This window comes from Lolium rigidum, chromosome 4 (genome assembly GCF_022539505.1).
Source record: "Lolium rigidum isolate FL_2022 chromosome 4, APGP_CSIRO_Lrig_0.1, whole genome shotgun sequence".
NCBI classification, from domain to species: Eukaryota; Viridiplantae; Streptophyta; class Magnoliopsida; order Poales; family Poaceae; genus Lolium; species Lolium rigidum.
Window position 1 is genome coordinate 227,908,846 of NC_061511.1, and position 24,509 is coordinate 227,933,354.

At 49.2% G+C, this 24,509-nt stretch overlaps 3 protein-coding genes across 5 annotated transcripts; all 3 read left to right on the top strand.

Annotated features, from left to right (window-relative positions):
- Positions 1-4,013: 4,013 nt before the first annotated feature.
- On the top strand, positions 4,014-6,884 carry LOC124707197 (pre-rRNA 2'-O-ribose RNA methyltransferase-like). Of its 3 annotated transcripts, none has more exons than XM_047238857.1 (3): positions 4,014-5,495; positions 5,567-5,680; positions 6,639-6,884. In XM_047238857.1, exons 1-2 carry the CDS (start codon positions 4,016-4,018, stop codon positions 5,647-5,649), a joined length of 1,563 nt encoding a protein of 520 aa, XP_047094813.1. In that variant the 5' UTR covers positions 4,014-4,015; the 3' UTR covers positions 5,650-5,680; positions 6,639-6,884. The 3 variants fall into 3 exon arrangements, with proteins under 3 accessions (XP_047094813.1, XP_047094814.1, XP_047094812.1); XM_047238858.1 differs by having other exon boundaries at positions 6,539-6,644; XM_047238856.1 differs by lacking the exon at positions 6,639-6,884 and having other exon boundaries at positions 5,567-5,888.
- Positions 6,885-12,581: 5,697 nt separating this feature from the next.
- Positions 12,582-13,931, top strand: LOC124648348 (mitogen-activated protein kinase kinase kinase 18-like). Its single transcript, XM_047188131.1, has one exon. The coding sequence runs from the start codon at positions 12,582-12,584 to the stop codon at positions 13,929-13,931; it is 1,350 nt and encodes a 449-aa protein (XP_047044087.1).
- A 7,855-nt stretch (positions 13,932-21,786) lies between these two features.
- LOC124648349 (mitogen-activated protein kinase kinase kinase 17-like) lies at positions 21,787-24,129 on the top strand. Its single transcript, XM_047188132.1, has 2 exons — positions 21,787-23,269; positions 24,106-24,129. Exons 1-2 carry the CDS (start codon positions 21,947-21,949, stop codon positions 24,127-24,129), a joined length of 1,347 nt encoding a protein of 448 aa, XP_047044088.1. The 5' UTR covers positions 21,787-21,946.
- Positions 24,130-24,509: the final 380 nt, after the last annotated feature.

Below are 24,509 nucleotides of genomic sequence, written 5' to 3' on the forward strand. Positions count from 1 at the left end.
AGGTGTTTGAACAACAAGGAGACAATGTAAAGTCTTATAATAGCTACAATATGTTCATATGTGAGCTTTGCTGCACCTTTTATACTTGAGTTTGCTTCAAACAACCTTGCTAGCCTAGCCTTGTATTGAGAGGAATTCTTCTCGTGCATCCAAATCCTTGAGCCAATAACCATGCCATTTGTGTCCACCATACCTACCTACTACATGGTATTTCTCCGCCATTCCAAAGTAAATTACTTGAGTGCTACCTTTAAAATTTCTATTCTTTACCTTTGCAATATATAGCTCATGGGACAAAATAGCCTTAAAAACTATTGTGGTGAAGAATATGTACTTATGTGTCTTATTTCTTAGTAAGTTGCTTGTTGAGCGGTAACCATGTTTTACGGGGACGCCATCAACTCTTTTACCTTTGTTGAATATCATGTGAGTTGCTATGCATGTTCGTCTTGTCCGAAGTAAGGGCGGTTTTCACAATCAAATGGTTTGAGTATGCATACTTGTTAGAGAAGAACATTGGGCCGCTAACTAAAGCCATGACTCATGGTGGAAGTTTCGGTGTGGACAGACTAATCCTCAATCTCTTATGAGAATATTAAGCTGTTGTTGAATGCTTATGCATTAAAGAGGAGTCCATTATCTGTTGTCTATGTTGTCCCGGTATGGATGTCTAAGTTGAGAATAATCAAAAGCGAGAAATCCAATGCGAGCTTTCTCCTTAGACCTTTGTACAGGCGGCATAGAGGTACCCCTTTGTGACACTTGGTTGAAACATATGCTATGCAATGATAATCAGTGTTAATCCAAGTTAATTAGGACAAGGTGCGAGCACTATTAGTATACTATGCATGAGGTTTGCAACTTATAAGATGTCTTATACATAACACATATGCTTTATTACTACCGTTGACAAAATTGTTTCTTGTTTTCAAAATGAAAAGATCTAGCACAAATATAGTAATCAATGCTTCCCTCTGCGAAGGGCCTATCTTTTACTTTATTGTTGAGTCAGTTTGCCTATTCTTTCTATCTTAGAAGCAAACACTTGTATCAACTGTGTGCATTGATTCTTACATGTTTACTTATTGCACTTGTTATATTGCTTTGTGTTGACAATTATCCATGAGATATATATGTTGAAGTTGAAAGCAACCGCTGAAACTTATATCTCCTTTGTGTTGCTTCAATGCCTTTACTTCGAATTTATTGCTTTATGAGTAACTCTTATGCAAGTCTTATTGATGCTTGTCTTGAAAGTATTATTCATGAAAAGTCTTTGTTATATGATTCATTAGTTTACTCATTATCTTCATCATTGCTTCGAATCGCTGCATTCATCTCATATGCTTTACAATAGTATGATCAAGATTATGATAGCATATCACTTCAGAAATTATCTTTGTTATCGTTTACCTACTCGAGGGCGAGTAGGAACTAAGCTTAGGGATGCTTGATACGTCCCAAACGTATCTATAATTTCTTATGTTCCATGCTACTTTTATGATGATACTCACATGTTTTATACACATTATATGTCATTACTATGCATTTTCCGGCACTAACCTATTGACGAGATGCCGAAGAGCCAGTTGTTGTTTTCTGCTGTTTTTGGTTTCAGAAATCCTAGTAAGGAAATATTCTCGGAATTGGACGAAATCAACGCCCAGGGTCCTATTTTTGCACGAAGCTTCCAGAAGACCGGAGGGAAGACGAAGTGGGGCCACGGGCGCCGCCACACTAGGGCGGCGCGGCCTAGAGGGGGCCCGCGCGGCCCTAGCGTGTGGGGCCCCCGTGACTCTCCCGACTCCGCCCTTCCGCCTACTTAAAGCCTTCGTCACGAAACCCCTAGTACCGAGAGCCACGATACGGAAAACCTTCCAGAGACGCCGCCGCCGCCAATCCCATCTCGGGGGATTCAGGAGATCGCCTCCGGCACCCTGCCGGAGAGGGGAATCATCTCCCGGAGGTCTCTTTATTGCCATGATCGCCTCCGGATCGATGTGTGAGTAGTTCACCCCTGGACTATGGGTCCATAACAGTAGCTAGATGGTTGTCTTCTCCTCATTGTGCTATCATGTTAGATCTTGTGAGCTGCCTATCATGATCAAGATCATCTATTTGTAATCCTTCATGTTGTGTTTGTTGGGATCCGATGAATATTGAATACTATGTCTGGTTGATTATCAATCTATCATATATGTTATTTATGTTCTTGCATGCTCTCCGTTGCTAGTAGAGGCTCTGGCCAAGTTGATACTTGTGACTCCAAGAGGGAGTATTTATGCTCGATAGTGGGTTCATGCCTCCATTAAATGCGGGACGGTGACGGAAAGTTCTAAGGTTGTGGATGTGCTTGTTGCCACTAGGGATAAAACATCGATGCTTTGTCTAAGGATATTTATGTTGATTACATTACGCACCATACTTAATGCAATTGTCCGTTGTTTACAACTTAATGCTTGGAGGGGTTCGGATGATAACTCGAAGGTGGACTTTTTAGGCATAGATGCATGCTTTGGATAGCGGTCTATGTACTTTGTCGTAATGCCTCGATTAAATCTCATAGTACTCATCATGATATATGTATGTGCATTGTTATGCCTTCTTTATTTGTCAATTGCCCAACTGTAATTTGTTCACCCAACATCTGCTATCTTATGGGAGAGACACCGCTAGTAAACTGTGGACCCCGGTCCTATTCTTTACATCTGAAATACAATCTACTGCAATTGTTCTTTACTGTTCTTCGCAAACAACCATCATCATCCACACTATACATCTAATCCTTTGTTTACAACAAGCCGGTGAGATTGACAACCTCACCGTTACGTTGGGGCAAAGTTCCGTGATTGTGTTGTGCGGGTTCCACGTTGGCGCCGGAATCCCTGGTGTTGCGCCGCACTACACTCCGCCACCAACAACCTTCAACGTGCTTCTTGACTCCTACTGGTTCGATAAACCTTGGTTTCTTACTGAGGGAAAACTTGCTGCTGTACTCATCACACCTTCCTCTTGGGGTTCCCAACGGACGTGTTAACTACGCGCATCAACGCTCCTGGCGCCGTTTCCCTCCTTGGAGGCAGCGTTGAGATCCCTTGTTTCTTCCCCACCCATACCCCTGCCCGGGGTGAAAACCCTATTTCCTCGTGTGGGCGTTGGCGGCATTGCGATGGCGTTCCCTTCCTGGAGGCTTCGTCTGAGGATTGCAGGGGTGTTTGGCGGGTTTCGGTTGGTCGTGGTGGTGCTTGGCAGTGCGTTCTCTCCTTTGTCAACCCTGCGCTTGGCCAGGTTGATGCTCTTGTTTGCCGGTCTTCGTGGTGCGCCAACGCCTAGCAGCTTGCGTCCTCCTCATGGTGGTGCCGAGGCGGCTGACGGCGCTCGTCGGGAGCTCTCTGTTGCGGTAGCCGACTTGCCCACTTCCATGTTCTTTGGGTGTTCTTACTATGGTTTGCTCTTGGGAGAGCTTCTCTGTCTGCCGACGGCGGCGCTCTTCGGACCGGGGCGAGAGGGAAGGGTCCTTCTTCGGAGTCAGAGGCCATGAGTTGGACACTAATCACTCTTCTGGAAGCTGGCGAGCTCGTTCCTTCCGCTGATGATGCTTCCTTCTAGCTTTGTTTCTTCCTCTGGTGGCTGCTCGGGTAGACGATGGTCTTAGTGATCATAGCGTTTGTGCTTTTCTCTTTGGTTTGTAAGCTGTGTATACCTTGTTGCACTCTGTATCTGCCGTTTTGGCTTTATTAATTTAAAGCTGGGCCTTTGACCTTATGTTTAAAAAATAACTTTGAAAAATCTCCGCATGTATGGCCTTCCTTCTTGCGGTCCAAATAGACCCACAGGTACGCGAGAGCAATCAATCAAGCCCGAGATTGATGAGCGGCCCAACAGCAACCCGACATGAGGAGCCAGGCCCATATAAACTTCAAGGGTTTTCCTTTTTTCTTTCTCTCTTTGGGGGTAAAACTTCTCATCAGAACGAAGACGGGTTCTCCTCTCGGCGGCGGCGGCGGCGGCAGCCATGGGCAAGGTGAAGGGGAAGCAGCGGCAGGACAAGTACTACCACCTCGCCAAGGAGCAGGGCTACCGGAGCCGCGCGGCCTTCAAGCTGCAGCAGCTCGACGCGCGCTTCCAGTTCCTCCCCACCGCGCGCGCCGTGCTCGACCTCTGCGCCGCGCCGGGGGGATGGCTGCAGGTCGCCGTCACCCGGGCCCGCGCCGGCGCCTTCGTCGTCGGCGTCGACCTTGTGCCCATCCGCCCCGTCCACGGCGCGCACGCCCTCACGGAGGACATCACCACCACCAGGTGCCGCTCCGCCGTGCGCAGGCTCATGGACTCCAAGGGGGTCGCCGCCTTCGACCTCGTCCTCCACGACGGTTCGCCCAACGTCGGCGGCGCGTGGGCGCAGGAGGCCACCGCGCAGTCCGCGCTCGTCATCGACGCCGTCCGCCTCGCCACAGCCTTCCTCGCCCCCGGGGGCGCCTTCGTCACCAAGGTCTTCAGGTCCCAGGATTTCAACGCCATCCTCTTCTGTCTCCGCCAGCTCTTCGGCAAGGTCGAGGTGCACAAGCCTGCAGCCAGCCGCGGCTCGTCCGCTGAAATCTACATCGTCTGCCTGAAATACAAAGCCCCCGCGAGGATTCACCCGGAGCTTCTCGACATCAAGCACCTGTTCAGTGTGGATTCCGACAAGGCATTGCCTATCATCGATGTGCTTAGCTCTAACAAGTCCAAGAAAAGACCTTCTGCTGGGTATGAACCTGGAGTCACGGTGCTGAGGAACGTTGGTCTCGCGTCAGATTTCATATGGTCGGATGCCCAGACACCGCAGGAATTTCTTGGCTCTTGTACTGAGATTTCATTCGATGATCCTGCATCTCTGCCTATCAAGGATCACGAGCTTACCACGGATGAGGTGAGATTCCTCTGCGAGGATTTACGGGTGCTGGATAAAAATAGCTGCAAGCATATCTTGAAGTGGCGCGTACGCCTAAGGAAATCACTCTCCTCGTCATCTTCACAAGTTACACTTGCGCCAAAGGCTGATGGTACTGCGACCGACGCCAAGGCAAAAGGCGATGGTCAACTCTTACAGGACATGGAGGAATTGGTTGGTGCCATTGACAGAAAGCAAACGGGAGAGAAGAAGCGGCAATCAAGACGTCGTGCCAAGGATAAAGCACGCAAGGCCACGGGAGTGCAAATTGATGATGCTACAGAGGATGACGATGCTCAGCTGGACAAGATGCTCGATGAAGCTTACGAGCGTTATGTGACAAAAAAGGGTGGAGAGATAAAACAAGAACGCAAACGTGCCAAGCGGACCAATCCTGATGCTGATGCTGATTTATCGGAGGGGCGTGAAGATGATGGTCACAGCATCACTGATCAAGGTTCTCATGAAGATCAGGATCAAGAGACCAGTGGCGGAGCCACGGCCCGGCATGCCCGGGCAGCTGCCCGGGCTAAGCTGCTCAATTCCCTTGAATTGCTATCGGAAAGTGAGGCTTTAAGCTAGACTTTATATGGGCAAGCCACTGCAAGAGCTTAAACTCCCTTTTATTATGTCTAGATACAGAGAAGCCAAGAAAGGAGCAGATTGCAATTCGAAAAAAGATGGATTCAGGTAGACACCGGCGAAAGCTTAGGGCTTGAGTCCTGCATTAAGTCGACTTAGTTTAACAAGGTATGAATTAGTAGATAGGCATATCTCATGCCGAGTTTTCACCTGGAATAGTAGTTCCCTACTGCTGAATTTTTCTCTGTCCAGCTAGCTGGCAAGATAGCTAGCTGTCTTATTATAGCTTTTAAGTTTAGTTATCTTGCTTTGGACGATTACTGGAAAATAATTATGATTCAGGCCAAAATAAAGAAAATCAGAAACGTGTGTATTATACAGTCTCAACATGGTTTTGGGAGAGTACAGTCTCAACGTTCTGTTGGGAGAGTACAGTCTATAACAGTTACCGTACAATCTCTTATGTTTTCCAATGTTATTTGTTTTCCAGAAACTAAAATGTTATGTTTTTGTGTGAAAGAAAACAGCAGGTAATTGATCTAATGCGTCTATCTGTAAAAAGGAGTTATGTATTTTTTTTACAGGAATCTTCAGTTAATCTTATATTTTGGCTATTTCTTGAGTGTGGATTTCATGTTAGCTCGTTTAAAAAAAACAAAAATGGCATTTTAAAGTTTCTAAAAAAATGTGAAAAGATCTTATGTAGACAATGTTGAGTTCTATCAATGTGCAAAATTTGAACTCTAGATACCATATATTCGAGGCTGAGCAAAAATGACAAATCTGACAGATTTTGAGGTTTTGAAAATTTGCACTGTTCACTATTGTTGATGTCAAATAACAGCGGAGAACAAATAACATTGGAAAACATAAAAATGACAAATATACATGTAGCTCGGGCTACACTTGTGGTTTCCACTGTTTCTTTTGGTGTATATCTGTTGAATTTCCATATAAACTGCACCGTTTTGTGCAATACCTTTTCATGTGCAGTTACACTTTTTTAAAATTGTTCGTGATTTCCAGAATTTGCGTTAAACTGTGTTCTAGGCGGTCCCAAATTATCTCTATCAATTCAATGAGGCCCAGAACTTTGAAAAGGAGGTTGATCCTACACTTATTGCAGCAAGGTAGCATGCCCTAATACGAGACTGGATAATCCTCTTCTGCCGTGGCGCTGTTGTTACCAGAGTGGTAGTGGTATGGATGGATTTACGTTTCTGCTGGTTAGTAGCTTGATGAATCTAGTGAGTTGGGGACTTAACGCAAGCCCTGTTCGTCTGTGCACTTTCCGTTGCCATGGTAATAATATGTCAAGACTATGTGATCCACCTCTGCCTGTCTCTGGCTATTATTATGCTGCTGCATCTAATTTCTGTTCTTATCACTTGACTATTTGCTATTGTTCTATTCCTTGCATTCTGCAATCATTGTGCTGTTTGTTAACTCTTATACGAAACTGTTGTGATTGGAAATTTAGCGGATTCCATGCTGAGTGTGAGAAACCGTCTTATTCATTGCTGGGGCTAATCCCTAGCATGTGTTTTCTGGTATTTCTGACCAGACAGCTGTGAGCATACAGCTTCTAATGCAATAGTTGAGCATGTAATTACAGCTGTTCAAGCAAATCTGGTTTGTGACATTTGTCATTGCATCTGGCAGATGATAAGGGATCTATTCGTAGCTAGAAAAAACCATAACAACTGATAAGTGCTCTTACAAACAAGGAACTACTATGATTCCCCAGAAAGTACTAATTTACTAGTACTAATCTGGCAAGCCAGATCCTTGATTACTTGACATTAAGCGCTGGGTAGGCAAAAGAGCAAACTGTAGCGCAGTGTCATGACATGTTCACAGAAGCATGAACTGGCATAGCTGAACAGAATGACAGTAAAGATGAAAGAGAGAACAACGTAAGAATTTGAAGAAGCTGGTAACCGAAAAGAAGGAGAAGCTGGCTAAAGCCCAGTGCTCGAGTCCTACATCGAGTCGAATTAGTTTAACTGGGCATGTCTCATGCTGAATTTTAGTTTGGTTGGTAGTAGCTCTACTGCTGGTTTTTCTTGTCTGTCCAACTAGCCGGCGAGCGAGATAGCTAACTGTTCTGTTATACGTTGATGTGAGCGATTTCACACCTTTCATAGAAGTTCCCAGTTGTGTTACCGTGTAGCTGGACAGTATTTTTATGATTCATAGTCTGTTTGAGTCGAATGCCTCGAAAAATCTGAAACGGTTGGTACAGACTCTTATGCTTCCCAATGTGTTTTTTCATAAACTCCAGTATCATTCTTTTGAAAGAATAATAGCTTATTGACCTGCTGCATGTATTCATAAAATGAATTTTGTACACTTATTTGCAAGAAGCTTGAAAATCCTATTTTATAGTGGTATTTTCATGTTTTTTTTTGTAGTATCCGTTATCTGTTGCGATGTCCGTCTAAACTACACTTTTTTGTGCAATGTTACCTTTTTTTATTCAATTGCTTTTTTAAAAAAATGGCTGTGATTTCTGGAATTTGCAGGAGACTGTTCTTGGCAGCCCCAGATTCTACTCCCTCCGTTCTGTCCTATGAAACATGTCCGAAGGTTTGTTTAAATTTTGATATATTTGAACACAAAATAGTATGTAGATACATTTAAACTTTGACAAATCTCAGACAAGTTTTATGGGACGAAGAGAGTATTTATCAATGCAATGAGATATATAAGCTTTGACGCTTTGAGCAGAAGAAATGTTCGACCATACTATGATTCGTCCAGAATGTATTACAGTGATAATGTGGCAAGCTAGTTCGTTGCTTGACATTAGGGCACGTACAATGGGATAATGTCAGCCTTCACTTATGCTTGCCACGTCAGATTTTTGCTTAGTTGGAGAGAGTGTGAAGGGAAAGAAGATTGTCTTTCCTTAGGTAAGGGATGATCTCTTATGAAATAAGAGAAAGCTATTTTCCCTATTTTACGACTTGTCTTCCCTCAGTCACATAATTTCCTACTAAAAATAATTAATTATCATTTATTACAAGGGATGACAATAAGAGATAATGCATTATACCGATTATATTTATCACTCTCTCTAGATGATATGGACTGCTAAGAGAAGACGTGCCTTCCCACCATTGTACATGCCCGCTGAGTGGTTAGGCAACTGCCTTATCCAACACCCCAGTATGGCAAAGCTGCACAGCGTCGTGAAATAATTTCACGAACATGCGTTGTATGGCTGCAGAGACTATGGGCGCGTTTGGTAGCCTCGGCGTCCCTTGGTTTGCATCGGCCCAACATTTTTCGGTCCGTTTGGTTACCTGGTTTTGCCCGCGTTCTTGCACGAACCGCTTCTCAAATTGATGTTTCTTTTTTGTAGTATATCTGTTATCTGTTGCGATGTCCGTCTAAAGTGCATTTTTTTGTGCAATGTTACCATTTTTTTATGCAATTGCACTTTTTTAAATTAGGCTGTGATTTTATGAATTTGCAGGAGACTGTGTGCTTGGCAGCCCCAGATTATATCTATCAAAGCAGTGAGATATAAGCTTTGACGCTTTCAGAAGAAGAAATGTTTGACCATACATTTACTATGAGTCATAATCTGGCAAGCCAGTTAAGACTCTGAGTGGTTAGCCAACTGCCTTTTCCAAATTCCAACACCCCAAGTTGCAAACGGCTCATGCCAATCTCCATGGCAGGAATCATCTGAGAGTTCAGATTTGGACGAATCTCAGTGGAGTCGGCCAGAATGGCCACATCTCCGTCGCGTTTCCATCCATCGCATCAGTCGATCTCACCACTCAAACGAATGCTATCAAAATTATCTATCCTAAAAGAAGTTCGGTATACAAAAAACTTAAAGGCAACGTCTCCTCAGTTGGTCAACTTGTTCCTGGACTAAATTACTCGTCCAGCTCGCTCGATGTCGACGATGTACGCCCGCTGTCTCGATATCAAAGTTCAGGTTCACTTTTCGCTGTACCTGCTCTTTTTTGAGGACGTTGACTTCCCTTTGTTGTAGTAGAAAAATATTGTTTGGACGTTAGCTCCGTTTCCCTGGAACACAAAGCCGGCAAGCGACAGCTTCAACATCCCTCTGAAGTTGCTAGAAAAGCGTTACTATTCAGGTCACCATCGGAAACGATCGACTTGAGCGCGGAACGATATGTGCACCGTATTGTTCAAGTGCAAGAAACACCAGTGAATTCAGTGCCCCGAGATGGACGAAGCTGAAGATTCGGTGCAGGTAGGCTTCGTCTAGCTCCAGCTCGTGCCCATCAAACTAACTGGTGTCCGTCGCTTTCTTATCTGCTGGAAGATCATCTCAATCTCACAGATCGTACAGGTCGCACATACAGACATTGAGCGGCACCTGTTCGTGCAACCTCGCCTGCTCACCGGCGTCAAGTCAAAGGACCTTTTCCAACGAAAAGCAAGCAAGTCGTCTCACCTTTTGGCTTGACTGCAACAGGCGCCAAAAAGAGTGTTTAGCTGAATAGTGCGTGTAAAGGCAGTCAACGATCTACTCGAAACAGTGGAGGGCAAGCTAATTCGAGCTAACTTATGTACTCATGCAATCATTGGTTGACGAGTCGATTAAGTTAAACTAAGATGCAGCAAAGGCTGACTTATGCGGCTGTCTGAGTTGGAGTGCACTTTTGGAGGTTGAGTTTGGCAGAGGAAAGTCGTCTTTCCAGATCTCGAAAAAGAAAGAGCCGAACACACGCCTTGACCTCAGTTTGGTCTAAAGTCGACGTTCAGTTCATGTGCACCAGGCGTCGGAAGAACGCTGCCTGCTCCTTTTTCGCTTCGTCAGTCAGATGATCAGATCTTACGCGCCTACCTGGTGAGACAATTTCGAGTTTCAAGTGAACCATCGTGACCTGTGTGGTGTGTGCTAGCGGACTTTGCTTCCTTCTGTAGTTGCCCGATTGGAGCAAATTGGACGGCAGTGGTGCACTCGAGTGAAATGGAATCAAGCAATCCAGTGGCGGCACGCATGCACGCACCAGGTGGCGCCGACGTGCTGCTGCAGAGTCGCGGAGACGATGGTGTGGGCCGTGGGCGGCGACGTGCTCACGCCGGGTAAGCAACGAAGCAAGCATGGTTGTACAGGTCAAGCAACGCATACTCAGTTACTCACGCGACGGCGGACGGCTTGCACTGCGCTGCGTATCCTTTCGGTTTCGGCCGACCCAACGCCGCAAAAGGACGCGCACGCCGGGTGAGCCCTGAAATTTTTAAAAAATGATACTCTACTTAAAATTTCAAGAATTTTTTTCATCACTAAACATATTTTCTGCTGATCTATATTTTTTTGTTAAATAATAAGTTGATGGATACGTGAAACAACAACAGAATTGTGTCGAAAATGATTTGAGTATGTGTAACTTAAAGTTGAAAGCATATTGCGGTGGTACATGCTAGACTTGTATATGTAGTATTTTTTCAGGTCTCTTTGAGATTTAAACATGAAGTTTTTGAATTTTGTAAAACAAAGTTCCCTAGAGCTCGGATTCTAAAACGACTTTTCGTTGTATCCCGCATATTGTTCATGTCGCGATTTTGGTCCGTTAAAGTCTTGGCCAAAATGGTTTCTAGATGTTTGGGTGCAGACGTGGACGAAATAGTCAGGTGGTACTACAGTACTAGCCCATAGTACATGAAGTACATAAACAGCGGTGGACTTGGCAACGCCAGTGTAAAAGTACCAAACCGTGGCAACCGAACGGGCAAACTCGTTTCAGCAGGTGTTGTGCACCCCGCTGACTTCCAGCACCGTTCCGTTTGCACGCACGGACAAAAGTAGTACCAAAACCACAGTGTAGTACGTACGACCATTTACGAGGCGGCCAAGACTTGGGCAGGTAAATTTGGGCCGCTCGCACGAGCGGCTCTAGAGGCCACCCGAAAACCCTAACAAACCCATCCTCAATTTTCTCTTCCTAGCCATCCCAACGGGTAGAGCCGCCCAAGATGGGGCGGTGGTGGGGATCCAAACCCTAGTGGCAACGGCATGGAGTGCGCCGAAAGGAGTATCGGCTGGCTACCACAGGGATACAATCCGGTTTAGGCGACATGATCGGTTACCCCAATCCCGGGGGTAGTGTGGGCGGTGTGTGGCAATACATACAAAAATCCAGAGCGGCTCTTTGGTCGGTGCCGGCACCCGTGGGTGTCGTGCCCCTCCTTTGAGGCGTCATTGAGGTGTGCCGGCACTTCTCCGCTCCCGCTTTGGTTTGGTGGTGTATCCGGTTGAAAGCGTAGGTACAAAATAGAATTGGTGCAATGGCAGCATCTCAATGTCGTCTCTCTAGTGAGAGCATCGTGTTTGGAGACACGACATGTTGTTTCTTGTTGCGCTCCTCCGGTGCTCGTGGCTATCCAAGGTTGATCATCGAGGGCGCTATGTACGACATTATCGGAGAGTCCAAGACGACGCGTGCGTTTCGACCGACCAAATCCCGCCATTTTCTTCTTTGATGGTGCATCGACAAGGAGAGTTTAGTTGGATTTGTTGATTGTCGGAGGTGACCGGTGTGGATCGAGACACGGCTGCCATGTTCTTCTTAGGATAGGCTCTTTTGTGCCGTACTTATAAAATTCTGCCTTTTATAAAAATATGATAGACTTTGACGAACACTCGTTTTTTTTAATACTACCTTCCAGTTCCAGGAAGAATCCTCGTCTCAGCTAGAGCAAATCACAACAAAAGACCCGGTATTTCACACGGTTGGCTCGTTTCTGTCACGCGGGTTAAGAACGAGGCCGAGCTGAATGGTCGGTCAAGCTCGGACCGGGTGTTCCCACTCGCTCGCCGCCGACGCGAGCTAGCGCGTGCTTCGGAACCAAAAACAGCTTGCTTCCCACGCATTTTCCCTTCCTAATCCGTATCGCACCTTCCATGTTTTAAACTTGCAATCTCCCAAACTTTCCTTCCCCACGAGTAGAAAGCCTTCTTCTTCGCTTTCTCCATCCTATATATACGCTCACCCGCCATAGAAAAGTAACTCATCTGCAGCACAAGAACAACAGAGAACCAACACAACCCACATCACAGGAACAGAGAGGAAAGAAGATGGCAATGATCAGCGAGCGATGGACGCGGGTGCGGACGCTAGGCCACGGCGCCTCGGGCGCGGAGGTGTTCCTGGCAGCGGACGACAAGTCCGGAGAGCTGTTCGCGGTCAAGTCGGCGCGCGCGGCCGGCGCCGCGGCGCTCAGGAGGGAACAGGCGATCATGGCCGGCCTGCGCTCCCCGCGCGTCGTGTCCTGCGTCGGCGGCCGCGCCGGACGCGATGGCTCGTACCAGCTCCTCCTCGAGTTCGCGCCCGGCGGCTCGCTCGCCGACGAGGTGGCGAAGAGCGGCGTCTTCGATGAGCGCGCGATCCGAGCGTACGCAGCGGACGTCGCAGCCGGGCTGGCCTACCTCCACGAGGAGGCCATCGTGCACGGGGACGTCAAGGCGAGGAACGTTGTGATCGGCGCCGACGGTCGCGCCAAGCTTGCGGATTTCGGGTGCGCGCGGAAGGCGAGCGAGAATATCATTGGCGGCACGCCTGCATTCATGGCGCCGGAGGTGGCGCGCGGGGAGGAGCAGGGCCCGGCAGCCGACGTCTGGGCGCTCGGCTGCACTGTCGTGGAGATGGCCACCGGGCGTGCCCCGTGGAGCGGCATCGATGGCGACGCGCTCGCGGCGATGCATCGGATCGGCTACACGAACGCCGTGCCCGAGGTGCCCCAATGGCTGTCCGCGGAGGCGCAGGATTTCTTGGCCAGGTGTTTGGTCAGGCAGTCAACTGCACGGTCCACGGCGGCGCAGCTGTTGGAGCACCCTTTCTTGGCCTCTGCCGCCGGCTGTAACGCGAAGCTGGAAGCCGTGGAGGGCAAATGGGTGTCGCCAAAGAGCACGCTGGACGCGGCATTGTGGGAGTCGGAGTCCGACTGTGAGGATGCCGACGATGAACTGTCGCCCAGCGCAGCCGAGAGGATCAAGGCATTGGCCTGCCCTGCCTCGGCGCTTCCAGACTGGGACTCGGATGAGAGCTGGATCAACGTGCTCTCTACGTCAACCAAAGCATCCGATGAGGTTGTTGTACCGGCCGAGGAGACGACTGACTTGGACGACGCAACCATTAGCGAAGAACAAGCTGCAGATTGCGGCATTCTCGACAGTACCACCATGGACAACAACGATAGCAGCGTTCTCGGTGTAGGACAAGCAAACTACGATTCAGTCGCGCACAGTATGCCTCAGTGTTTGGAAATTTCTGTTTGCGACGAAGTAGTTCAATGTAAATTATTGTGCAACAAAAGCATGAATGAAACGGATATTGTTCGTGCGCAAACACTCTGCTTCGCTCTGTTTATTTTGCGAATTTCTCTGCTCCTACTTCCTCTCTGCCCCGATTTCGACAGGTTCAGTTAGCAAACTCCGTGGAAAAAAATTGAGAGGTTCAGGTAGGGGTGTAAATGGAGAGAATAATTTTCGCACCAAAACCAGCCTTGAATCCTTTTAATGGTATCCATATCTAATTTTTAAAAATCCGGTGGATAAGAACATCCGATTCCAAAATGGTTATACGGATACGGTACATGATATGGTATAGCAAATAGCATGCGGATATAGATTATCTAAAATTTAATTAGGATGATCCAAACATTTTAAACCGGATAAACCGATTTTTATGTTAAAACCAAGGCCAGTCTTACAAAGTTAGTTGTTATTGATTTACCAAATTTACTTGGCGAGCATGTTTAGTTTTAAACTTCTATCAATGCTTGAGTTTTAGTGTATTGCATGCATATTTTTTCTTACTATACATGATTGAAAGTTAAAACACCTCTCAAAATTTGCAAGAGCTATTATAACTATCTACTGATGAGAGCATATATTCAAAAAAAAATCGATCTGAGTCCATACCATTTTTGATTCGAATATGCAGTCCGATATATCCGCATTTCAATTCGAAACCGGTCAAAATCTGCTCTGGGTTGAATCCGAGAAAACTATATACTATGAGCAATTTTTTTTCTATCCGAACTGATCCGATTACACCCATAAGTTCAGTTAATTAACACAAGGTAAATCCTGCGTAATTCTCACCGTGCCCACCTCGCCGCTTGCCGAATCCTAAGCTTTCACTGCAGAGAGTGTTAATTTGTAAGTTGGGTTGGAACTGAATTTTTTTATAGTTGAAAGTGGAATTGCAACTGAGATTGTAAGTACCAAGCAGAGATACAACTAAAAATAATGCTTCGTGCTAGTTATAAATTGTAACATGCGTTGTAATTAAGATTTGATGACGTCGGCAACCGAGAAAATGCGTTCCAGCCGCGTCCCCCAAACCGTCCCCCAAAGGGATTTGGGGCGCGCCGGACAAAAAATGCGTTCCAGCCGCGTCCCCCAAAGCCTTTTTTTGTCCGGCGCGCCCCGATACGGTGTCCGGCACCCCGAGCCCGTCCCCGTCCCACAGGGGACGCACCGGGGACGCCGGACACAACGAAAAGCGAGGCGAACCGACGCGGGCCCGACCCGTCAGCGGCACAGGGATTTCGTCTCACACTCCCGCCAAATCCCGCCGCTCCCGCCAAATCGCGCCTATACCGCCGCGCATTTCAGGCCTCCCAAAACATATCCCGCCGCCGATTCATTTCTCCTATCCCGCCGATTTGTTTCTCCCTCCCGCCGTCCACCCGCCGTCCACCCGCCAGTGCTACCCTCTCCACATGGCGCCGCCGACAGCCCCCAAAAAGATGGCGAAGAAAGCGGCCAAGAAGCCGCCGGGCAATGGGACGAAAGGGGCGACAGCGCCGTTCGCGAGGCCGCGGAAGGCGCCGGCTTTGAAGAAGAAGCCTGAAGGATGGACCGACGATCAATGGCAGCAAGATTGCCTGCGCCGGAAGCTATCGACGGCGGAGCGGAAAGGACGGAGGGCGGCGGAGCTGGAGAAGAAGGCTCTGGCGGCGCGCCAGCACCAGCACATAATGGCCGGGTGTATCGCCACGACCAACGCGAGCCCATATAGTACGAACGTGCCGGTGTACGTTCCGGGAGTCTTCTCTCCGTCGTCATCTGCCTTCTACAACGACGGCCCCTCCGGCACTCCCGGGTGCGTGACGCCTAACTTGTCGCCGCACTACCAGGATGCGCTGCCGCACGGCGGCTTCAACCCCAACAACCTCTACTCCCCGGCGTACGAGCAACGCGAGCCGGGACCCGGTCCGGACGGCGGCCCTTTCACCGGCCGCGGGGGTCCGCTCGAATACGACGGCGCCGGTGCTGAGGAGGACGACGGGGTTGAGGAGGAGGACGACGAGGAAGAGGACGGGGTGGAGGACGACGAGGAGGACGACGATGAGGACGAAGAGGGCGGCGAGGAAGAGGACGACGAGGGTGCCGGTGACGATGATCTCGTGGAAGTAGACGCGGACGGCGTGAGGACGAAGAAGAAGAAGAAGAAGAAGGCGCCGGGCACACGAGGCCCGAAGTGGACGCCTCTGGAAGATCAATGTCTGTGCGAGTCGTGGGCGACGGTGAGCCATGACTCCATCATCGGCGCCAACCAAAAAAGCGGGAAGTATTGGGCGGGGATCAAGGCCGAGTTCGATGAGCGCAAGCTGATCAACAGCGACTACAAGAAAGTGCCAATGAAGAGGAGCCAGAAGGCAATGTCGACGCGATGGGCCATCATCCAGGCGTCGGTGAACTCCTTCCATGGGTACCATCAGGACTTAGAGACCAGAGGCGACAGCGGCGCCGACGTCGCCCAACTGGTACGACTCTTTCTTCCATAATCCGTAGCGCCTACATTGTGTTCGATGAAATGACTCTGCTTCCTTTGGTTAGTTTGATAGGGCCATGGATATGTACTCGAGGAACTCGGATGGGCATAAGCCGTTCGCGTTGATGCATTGCTATAGGAAGCTCAAAGGGAATGAGAAATGGCGGTTGACGCGCCTGTCACTGTCCAAGGGGAAGGACGCCATTGATCTGGACGCGCCGCTGGCAACTTCGACAGGGCATCCTACTGGCAACAAGGCTGCCAAGGCCGCCTTGGCCGACGCTGCGTCGTCCGAGAAGACGCAGGCGTCGATCACGAAATGCCTCGCCGACGTCTCCTCGACCTTTATCTCCCGCGACAAGAAGGCCGACCAAAGGTGGGCCGAGCTGCTCAAGAGGCAAGAGGAGAAGGCTGGAGCTCAAGAAACGCGAGGACGACATGTCCCTGCCGAGAACGTCGACGAGAGGGAATGTCTCCCCGGACGCGAGCGGCGCACAACTTCTTCAAAGGCCGGATCCTCGACGACATCGAAGCCAAAATGGCGGCGGCGGACGCGGCGGCCACGGCAGCGGCATCGGCGGCGGCGGTAGTGCGGCAAGAGCGAGGCGACGCGTCTTCTCCTGCTACACCTGCGTCGGCCTCTGCGTCGGCGACGGAGCGGACGAACCATGCACAGCAACAGGCAGATCGTGACGAGGTCATCGTGCTCGACGGGCCTGCGTCGACTCAGGATACGACGCCGTCGCCCAACCCCTTTCCCTTCTTCTAAATTGCATGCACCACCGGTCTGTAATATGATCGCGCGCCCAGTACTTTGATCGATCGCCGCTACTCTGATCGCGACGAATCGGTGGGAACGATCTCTTTTGAATGCATCTATTTAAATTTCTGATTGGGGGAGGCGTTTGGGGGACGCGGCTGGGGAGCGACGTCCCCCAAACGCGGCACGAACAAAACACGTCCCCTAAACGCTCGATCCGGCGCGGTTTGGGGGACGCGACTGAAGATGCTCTCATGCCTATCTAACCAACTGGTGTCCGTCGCTTTTTTATCTGCCCGAAGATCCTCTCGGCCGGCCTCGCACATACGGACATCTTTGTACCCGCTCGTCAACTGTACCTGTTGGTGCAGCCTCGCCTGCTCACCGCCGGCGTCAGGTCAAAGGGCCGCCACCTGCTACAGAGTTGGTCGGGGCAAAGGCAGGAAGTCGCCTTGCCGCCTTTTGGCTTGACTGCAGCAGGCGCGCGCCAAAAAAGAATGTTTGTGATTGGCAGTCGATCGGCATGAAAGCAGTGGAATGTAAGCTAATTTTGTTTACTAGAGGCGAGCCAGTTTATTTATGCAATGATTGGTTGACGACGGGATTCTAAGTTAAACTGCAGAGAAAGCTGACTTATTTGAAAAAAGAAGTAGAGTAGAATGGTTCAGTTCCTGTACACCAGCCGTCTGAAGAACGCTGCTGCTCCTTTTCGCAAGCGTCTACGTTTGTTCCTGCGGGCTATGACTGGCAGTACGGCCACATCACAGCCTTCTCTGCCAGTTGGAGAAAACTGGCCGGGCGGCCAGGCATGGAGCTGGGGTTACTTGGCTGAGTGGTGAAGTTGAGTGAAATGGAATCAAACAAATCGAGTGGCGGCACGCACCAGGGGAGGGGGGCCGACGATGGAGTGGGCGGCGCTGGGCGAGCAAGGAAGCAAGCAAGAGCGACAGACGCGATCGACGACGAGGAGCTGCGTATCCGTCCTTTCGGCTGCCCCGCGCCGCAAAAGTACGCGCGTCCACCACACAACCGGCGGTCCGGCGCCCGGCTTTCGGTCATCGGCATGGGCCAACAGCAGCGGCAGGAGCTTCCGTCCATTCATGCTTTTCTCCTCCCGACTCCACTTGTCCCTGGATAGACGTGGCCGGACTCCATGGCGACGTGGTCAAGTGCTGCAGCAGGTGAACCGTGAGCAGGCCCTAACCGTGATCGTGACTGTTTATGTACGGGAACATTCCCACTATCCCAATCTTTATTATGGTAAAATTTCAAAGACATTTAGACCAACTTCCCATCTGAATATTCGCTGGTTATCTAGATATTTTTTTTATACCATCGTGTTGGTTGCGTGGGAGATATGGAATGAAGGCAACGCAAGAACTTTCAAGCGTATGAACGCCATGCCTACCATCATCTTTGATACAAATTGTATCAAATCGGAAGCTAGAACTTGGGTTCTTGCTGGTGCTAAATATTTGGGTATTTTCATTACGGGAGAGTAACCTTTGACTCGGTGTGGTTGTAGGACTAAACTAAAACTTGGTTTCCCAAGCTTTTTCTTTGTTAATGAATTAAGGCAAACCTTTTGTCTTTCCTTCAAAAAAAATCCGAGAAGATTGTAAATTTTGATTTAAATATAGGACGGTGCTCCTCTTCGAAGATGTGGCGTGACGGTGTCCGGCGAGATGTTCAGGTCTCAGTGGCGTGCTTCTGCTAGTCGCTCGCGGCGTGCTGGGCTCCAGATATGGTGCATTGGGTCGACAGGCCTAGGTCAGGCTCCTCAGAGGTTAGGTGCTCGATGATGAAGGTGGACAGGTCGGCCTCGGATTCAGGAGTGATATGGCCGGCGATGTCCACAATGGTCTTTTTGTGGCTTGAAGTCGAGCTGTGGCGACGATTACAAGCAAGGGGCAGTCCGGTTCTGTGATCCTATGCGGCGCCACCTTTGCATAGTTCTCCATTTTTAGCTCTCCCTCAGGCCTAAGGTTGCACTATCGTCGGTGAGTGTGGTCGGCGGGCGTGCTGGTTCTTATGGCTTCTTGCACCTGTTGCGGTGAGTGTCTCTCTCGTGGAAGTCAATGGCGAAGTTGGCCTTGCCTGCTCATGGAGTAGCGACAACGATGACGCATGTGTGCTAATGCGGTGGTGTGCCTCTCTAGTCGGCGGTGTGTGTTGCATCGTTGTGTTATGTCAGTTTAGTCCGCAGTGTTGTATTGGTTTCGTCCGGTTTTTCGATAATTAAATGGGCAACCTTCTTCTTAATCAATGAAAATGGAAAAATCTTTTGCCTTTTGCAAAAAAATGTCTAAGAATTTTCACAATCTCTTAAAATTCTTTTCCTTATTTAATAAGGGGTTGTTGATCATTTTCTGGAAACTCATCGTCTTAACTACGAAAGCTATAAAGTAGTACAGTCGCCCAAGGGTAGAAAAGCCATATGAGGTTCCATCTTCGTCGTGGGCTAAGTTGTTGGTCGGGTTCGCCTATGGTGTCCTTGGAGCATGGACGTGCGGTGGATCACGACCCCTCGCCATTAGGAGTGTTCCTTCTCTTTGCTTAGGTTTTCTTTCTTCGGGATGGTGTGGTGACATCGGCATCTATAAGTTAGAACAAAGTCATGCGGTCATATCTTCGGTCCAGTGATGCATCTATCACCCCATGAATGATGCGTGGGGTTGTGTGTCCGACTGATCTAATGCGATCTAGTTGTTGTTCGTGGTATACGTGTCAGTATTACATTTCTAATAGGAGGGGCGAGAACGGTGGCACCTTGGGCCCGCGCTATTGTTTGGGTCCATCAACTCGTTTGCTATTTTTTTATTAAGTACATCTGAAGCTCTTTGTATTGCTGTTATATGTCGATGATTATTAATAGATGAGCAGACACATTTTTTTTAAAGAGGAAAACCTTGTCAAGCCAAGCTATTTACAGAATTATCTGGGTATGTAAAATAGCTTTTGGTGGTCCGTGGGAATCATGGTCGCGAGTTTTGTCTCCGAGAATCATGGTCAAAATGGTTTCTGGATGTCGCCGTGTCGGGTGCGGCGCTGTACAAACAGTCCAGTGGCGGAGCACCATGGTACAGGTCACATCCGTGGACGTAGCAACGCCGGTGTCGAAGTAGCGACCAAACTGGCCAACGATTTCCAGTAGGGGCGCTCGCTGACTTGCACCGCCGTTCGGTTGACACGACTCACGCACAGATGTTTCACACAAATTGCTTGATCCATGACAAAAAATTTTTTTTGCACAGGACGCACACGACCGAGCACGACTTTGACGAGTAAATACCACCGTTCCAGGAAGAATCCTCGTCGTGCCTCAAGCAAATCACAAATCAATCAAAAGATGGTGTTTAGCAAATTATTCTTAGAAGGAAGTACATTGGCTCACGTGCGCTATCGAAGAGTATTGGAAATCCTAGTGATTCGTACTTTTAGGCTGAACTTATATTTTGATAAAGAAAATTTTCTAACCATGATTCATTTTCTCTATTAGGGATGGATCCCAGATAATATTTAGGGAGGATAAATGGTTAGATAATACCACTCTCTGAAAATAATATCCGACTTTATATAATATTGTGGGTCAAAAAGCTTATACTTTAGCTAATGTGATGAAATTTTTCCCGACAAATATAACAAAACCTTGTTGGGTCCCGGCTTGCATCTTAGCATGCTTGCTTCGTCGTATGGCTTCTGTCCAACTGACACAAGAGTCTGATGAGTTTCGATAGAATGTGATCAAGAATAAGGTATTCTCTATCGATTCCATGTATAGAGCCCTAATTCAGCCAAGTGTGCCGGTAGGAGTAATACAATGTTATTGCAAATGAAGATACCATTTAAGACTAAAGGTGTCGCTAGTACCTTCGTAGGGGTTATTCTCACTAAAGACAACCTTGCAAAGCGTAATTAACAGACTCGTGTTCCTTTTCATCGGGATGAGACAATAAAATACTTGTTCTTCGGCTGTCAGTTCGCGAGATCTTTATGGCCAATTGTCAAATAGGTTCTACACTATACCCTCCAGAGAGCGTTGGCAATATTTTTGGCAACTAGGTAAATGGGGTGGATCATAGGTTTGAAAATCCTTACTATGGTGAGAGCGTTTGCCTTAATTTGTTCGCTTTGGCTATGTAGAAATTATAATGTTTTTAATAATAAAAATGCTTCTCTCATGCAGGTTATCTACATGTGCACATTTTTGCTCTATTCATGGTTGTCTCTTCAGCGTGAGGAGAGCCATGACCTCTTTATGGACGTATCTACACAATAGAAGCACGCGGTTAAGGATATATTATTCGACATGAGTGGCAGCATAACCCGAGGTTTGGTCCACCTCTGTAGGCATCGGTGTAGTTTAAGTTTATTATGTGTCTTGAGCCTTTATTACTTTTGTTATCCAATAGTAGATTTGTGCGGCTATGTGCATCTTGTTATGTAAAGGTTGGATGTAAGTTTAAACCTTTTAAGTAGTAATATATAAGTCGTTTTTATTGAAAAATATCACAAATCAAATGACCCGGTGATCTCATATTTCACACGGTTGGATGGTTTCCAACACGCGGGTTTAGATTCTTAAGAAAAACGAACACGCGGGTTTAGAACGAGGCCGAGCGGCAAGGTCGGTCAAGCTCCACAAAAGGGCATCGCCGCCGCGAGCGCGTGTGTTCCTTCCCTACTTTCTAATCCAAATCGCACACACGCCAAACACCTTCTCTGCAATCTCCCAAACTTTACTTCCCCACGAGTAGAAAGCCTTTCTCCTCGTTTCCTATATCCTATATATACGCTCACCCGCCACAGAAAAGGAACTCATCTGCACCAGAAGCGCAACAATTAAGCTACACAACAAGGGATCAACGCAACAGAAACAACTACGAGTCCGCAAAGAAGATGTCAATCATCAGCGAGCGATGGACGCGGGTGCGCACGCTGGGCCGCGGCGCCTCGGGCGCCGAGGTGTTCCTCGCGGCAGACGACGCGTCGGGGGAGCTGTTCGCGGTCAAGTCGGCGATCACGTCCGGCGCAGCGGCGCTCAGGAGGGAGCAGGCGATCATGTCCGTGCTGCAATCCCCGCGCGTCGTCTCCTGCGTCGGCGGCAGCGCCGGGCGTGACGGGTCGTACCAGCTGTTTCTCGAGTTCGCCCCCGGCGGCTCGCTCGCCGACGAGATTGCCAAGGATGGGGGCCTCGAGGAGCGCGCCGTTCGGGCCTACGCCGCCGACGTGGCGGCCGGTCTCGCGTACCTTCACGGCGCTGGGACGGTGCACGGGGACGTGAAGGCGAGCAACGTGGTGATCGGCGCCGACGGCCGCGCCAAGCTCGCGGATTTCGGGTGCGCGAGGAAGGCCGGTGGTGGCCCGATCATCGGCGGCACGCCGGCGTTCATGGCGCCGGAGGTGGCGCGAGGGGAGGAGCAGGGCCCGGCGGCCGACGTGTGGGCGCTGGGATGCACGGTCGTGGAGATGGCCACCGGCCGCGCGCCCTGGAGCGGCGCGCACGGCGACGCGCTCGCGGCGCTGCACCGGATCGGATACACTGATGCCGTACCCGAGGTGCCACAGTGGCTATGTGCCGAAGCGAAGGATTTCTTGGCCGGGTGCCTGTCCAGGAAAGCCAATGATCGGTGCACGGCGGTGCAGCTGCTGGAGCACCCGTTCTTGGCATCCGCTGCTGTGCTCGACAGGAAGATTGAAGATGTCAAGAACAAGTGGGTGTCGCCCAAGAGCACGCTGGACGCGGCATTGTGGGAGTCAGAGTCAGACAATGATGAAGCCGACGACGAGCTGTCGACGCACCGCGCGGCCGAGAGGATCAATGCATTGTCCTGCCTTGCCTCGGCGGTTCCAGACTGGGACTCCGACGAGGGCTGGATCGACGTGCTCTCTGCGCCAACCGAAGCATCCGACGCAGTTGCCATGCCGGCCGTGGAGACCACTGACCTGAAAGGCGCAACCACAAGCGAAGAACAATCTGCAGATTGTGGCGTTCTCCACGTTACGATGGACAGCAGCGTCCTCAATGTAGTAGTAGAAGCCAACTATGATTCAGAGTTGCAACTTAGCCATCAGTCTTTGGGAGTTTGGGTTTGCTATGAAACAGTACCACCATGTAATTTATCCTGCAACAACAGGAGCATGAATGCAATTGATTTTGTTCCTGCGCAAAACACTTTGTTCTTCCTTTTTGGGCGAGTTTCTCTGCTCCCACTTGTTCAGGTTAGCAAACTCCCTGGAATTTTTTTTTTACAGGTTCAGGTAACACCACACCTTGTAGCGCTGACTCTGATGGAGGGAAATCCAGCCTACGTTCTGAGCTTGCCTGCCCCGCCGCATGCCGATGCCGAAACTTCCACCGCGGTAAGGATCGAGTCGACGCGGAAAGAGCAACGTCACAGCAGACGTATACTACTAGAATCCGTGAGAGAGTGAGAGTATTTCCGCACGGTCAAAAACATCTTGTTGGGAAGATGAAGCAACGAGACGTGGCCACGCCGCGAGCGAGAGAGCCGGCCGGACCACACGCGCACCAGAGCGCGCCGTCGTGCTCATCTGGCATCCAGGCGATGCCGATGCCCGCCCGAGCAGCGCGGCCGCGCCGTGTGTCCAACTGCCGATTCGCTCCAGTGCGCCGCGCGCGTCGCTGCCCTGCCTACCTTTTGCGCATTGCTCTCGCGCGCCGTCGTTTCTTTCCGCTGGCTTTCTAAGCAACGGACCGTGTGCGGCGGCGAAGGAATCTCGGATGCCGGATTCGAGCCCGTCGCGGCTCGGGCGCGTCACCACCGCTGCTGATCGAGAACCAATTCAACGTGATCATTGGGCGATCAGATATCTTGATCATTTGCTCACTTCTTTTCCTTTTTGTAAAAATCCTTATCCATTCCTGTTTCGCGACTACCATATGCTTGTTGCGCAACTATGAACAACGGTTGCCTAACTAAAATAACGCAACACCACTTTAAACATGATTATCTGGTTTTGGTTTGACGCAGGACATGTGATGTCAGCTCATCTAAGGAACGCTTGATATCTTTATTCGTTGTTTCATTATGCAGGCGCAGGAGACTCCTAGCAATTAAGTCAAGTGCTCAGCCGCGTTACAGCATGTCCAGAACCGCAGAACACACACTAGCTCAGCAGCAATGCTACACTTACGGATTAGGTGCTTACGGAATTTGTTAGGGCATGCAGAATGGTTAGAATAAAGTATACATTGGTGAGAAAGTATTATTTCAGATCCTTTGAAAATTGAAAGACTCGCATTTTTAGGCTAGTCTAATCGTAACAAAGAAATTTTTCTTTAGATATGGTACTTTCAATATTAAGGATGGATTGCAAATACGGTTCTGGAGGATACATGGCTAGGGAATAAGCCTCTCTCTGAACAATATTCAACGTTATACAACATTGTTCGTCGCAAAAGTGATACAATTGCATTAGTAATGGCAACCTCACCTCC

Coding starts and splice junctions, on each gene's coding strand:
- LOC124707197 (XM_047238857.1), top strand. CDS start 4,016: ATGGGCAAGGTGAAGGGGAAGCAGCGGCAGGACAAGTACTACCACCTC. Junction 5,496..5,566: donor CCTTGAATTGCTATCGGAAA/GTGAGGCTTTAA, acceptor TATTATGTCTAG/ATACAGAGAAGCCAAGAAAG.
- LOC124648348 (XM_047188131.1), top strand. CDS start 12,582: ATGGCAATGATCAGCGAGCGATGGACGCGGGTGCGGACGCTAGGCCAC.
- LOC124648349 (XM_047188132.1), top strand. CDS start 21,947: ATGTCAATCATCAGCGAGCGATGGACGCGGGTGCGCACGCTGGGCCGC. Junction 23,270..24,105: donor CTCTGCTCCCACTTGTTCAG/GTTAGCAAACTC, acceptor TTCATTATGCAG/GCGCAGGAGACTCCTAGCAA.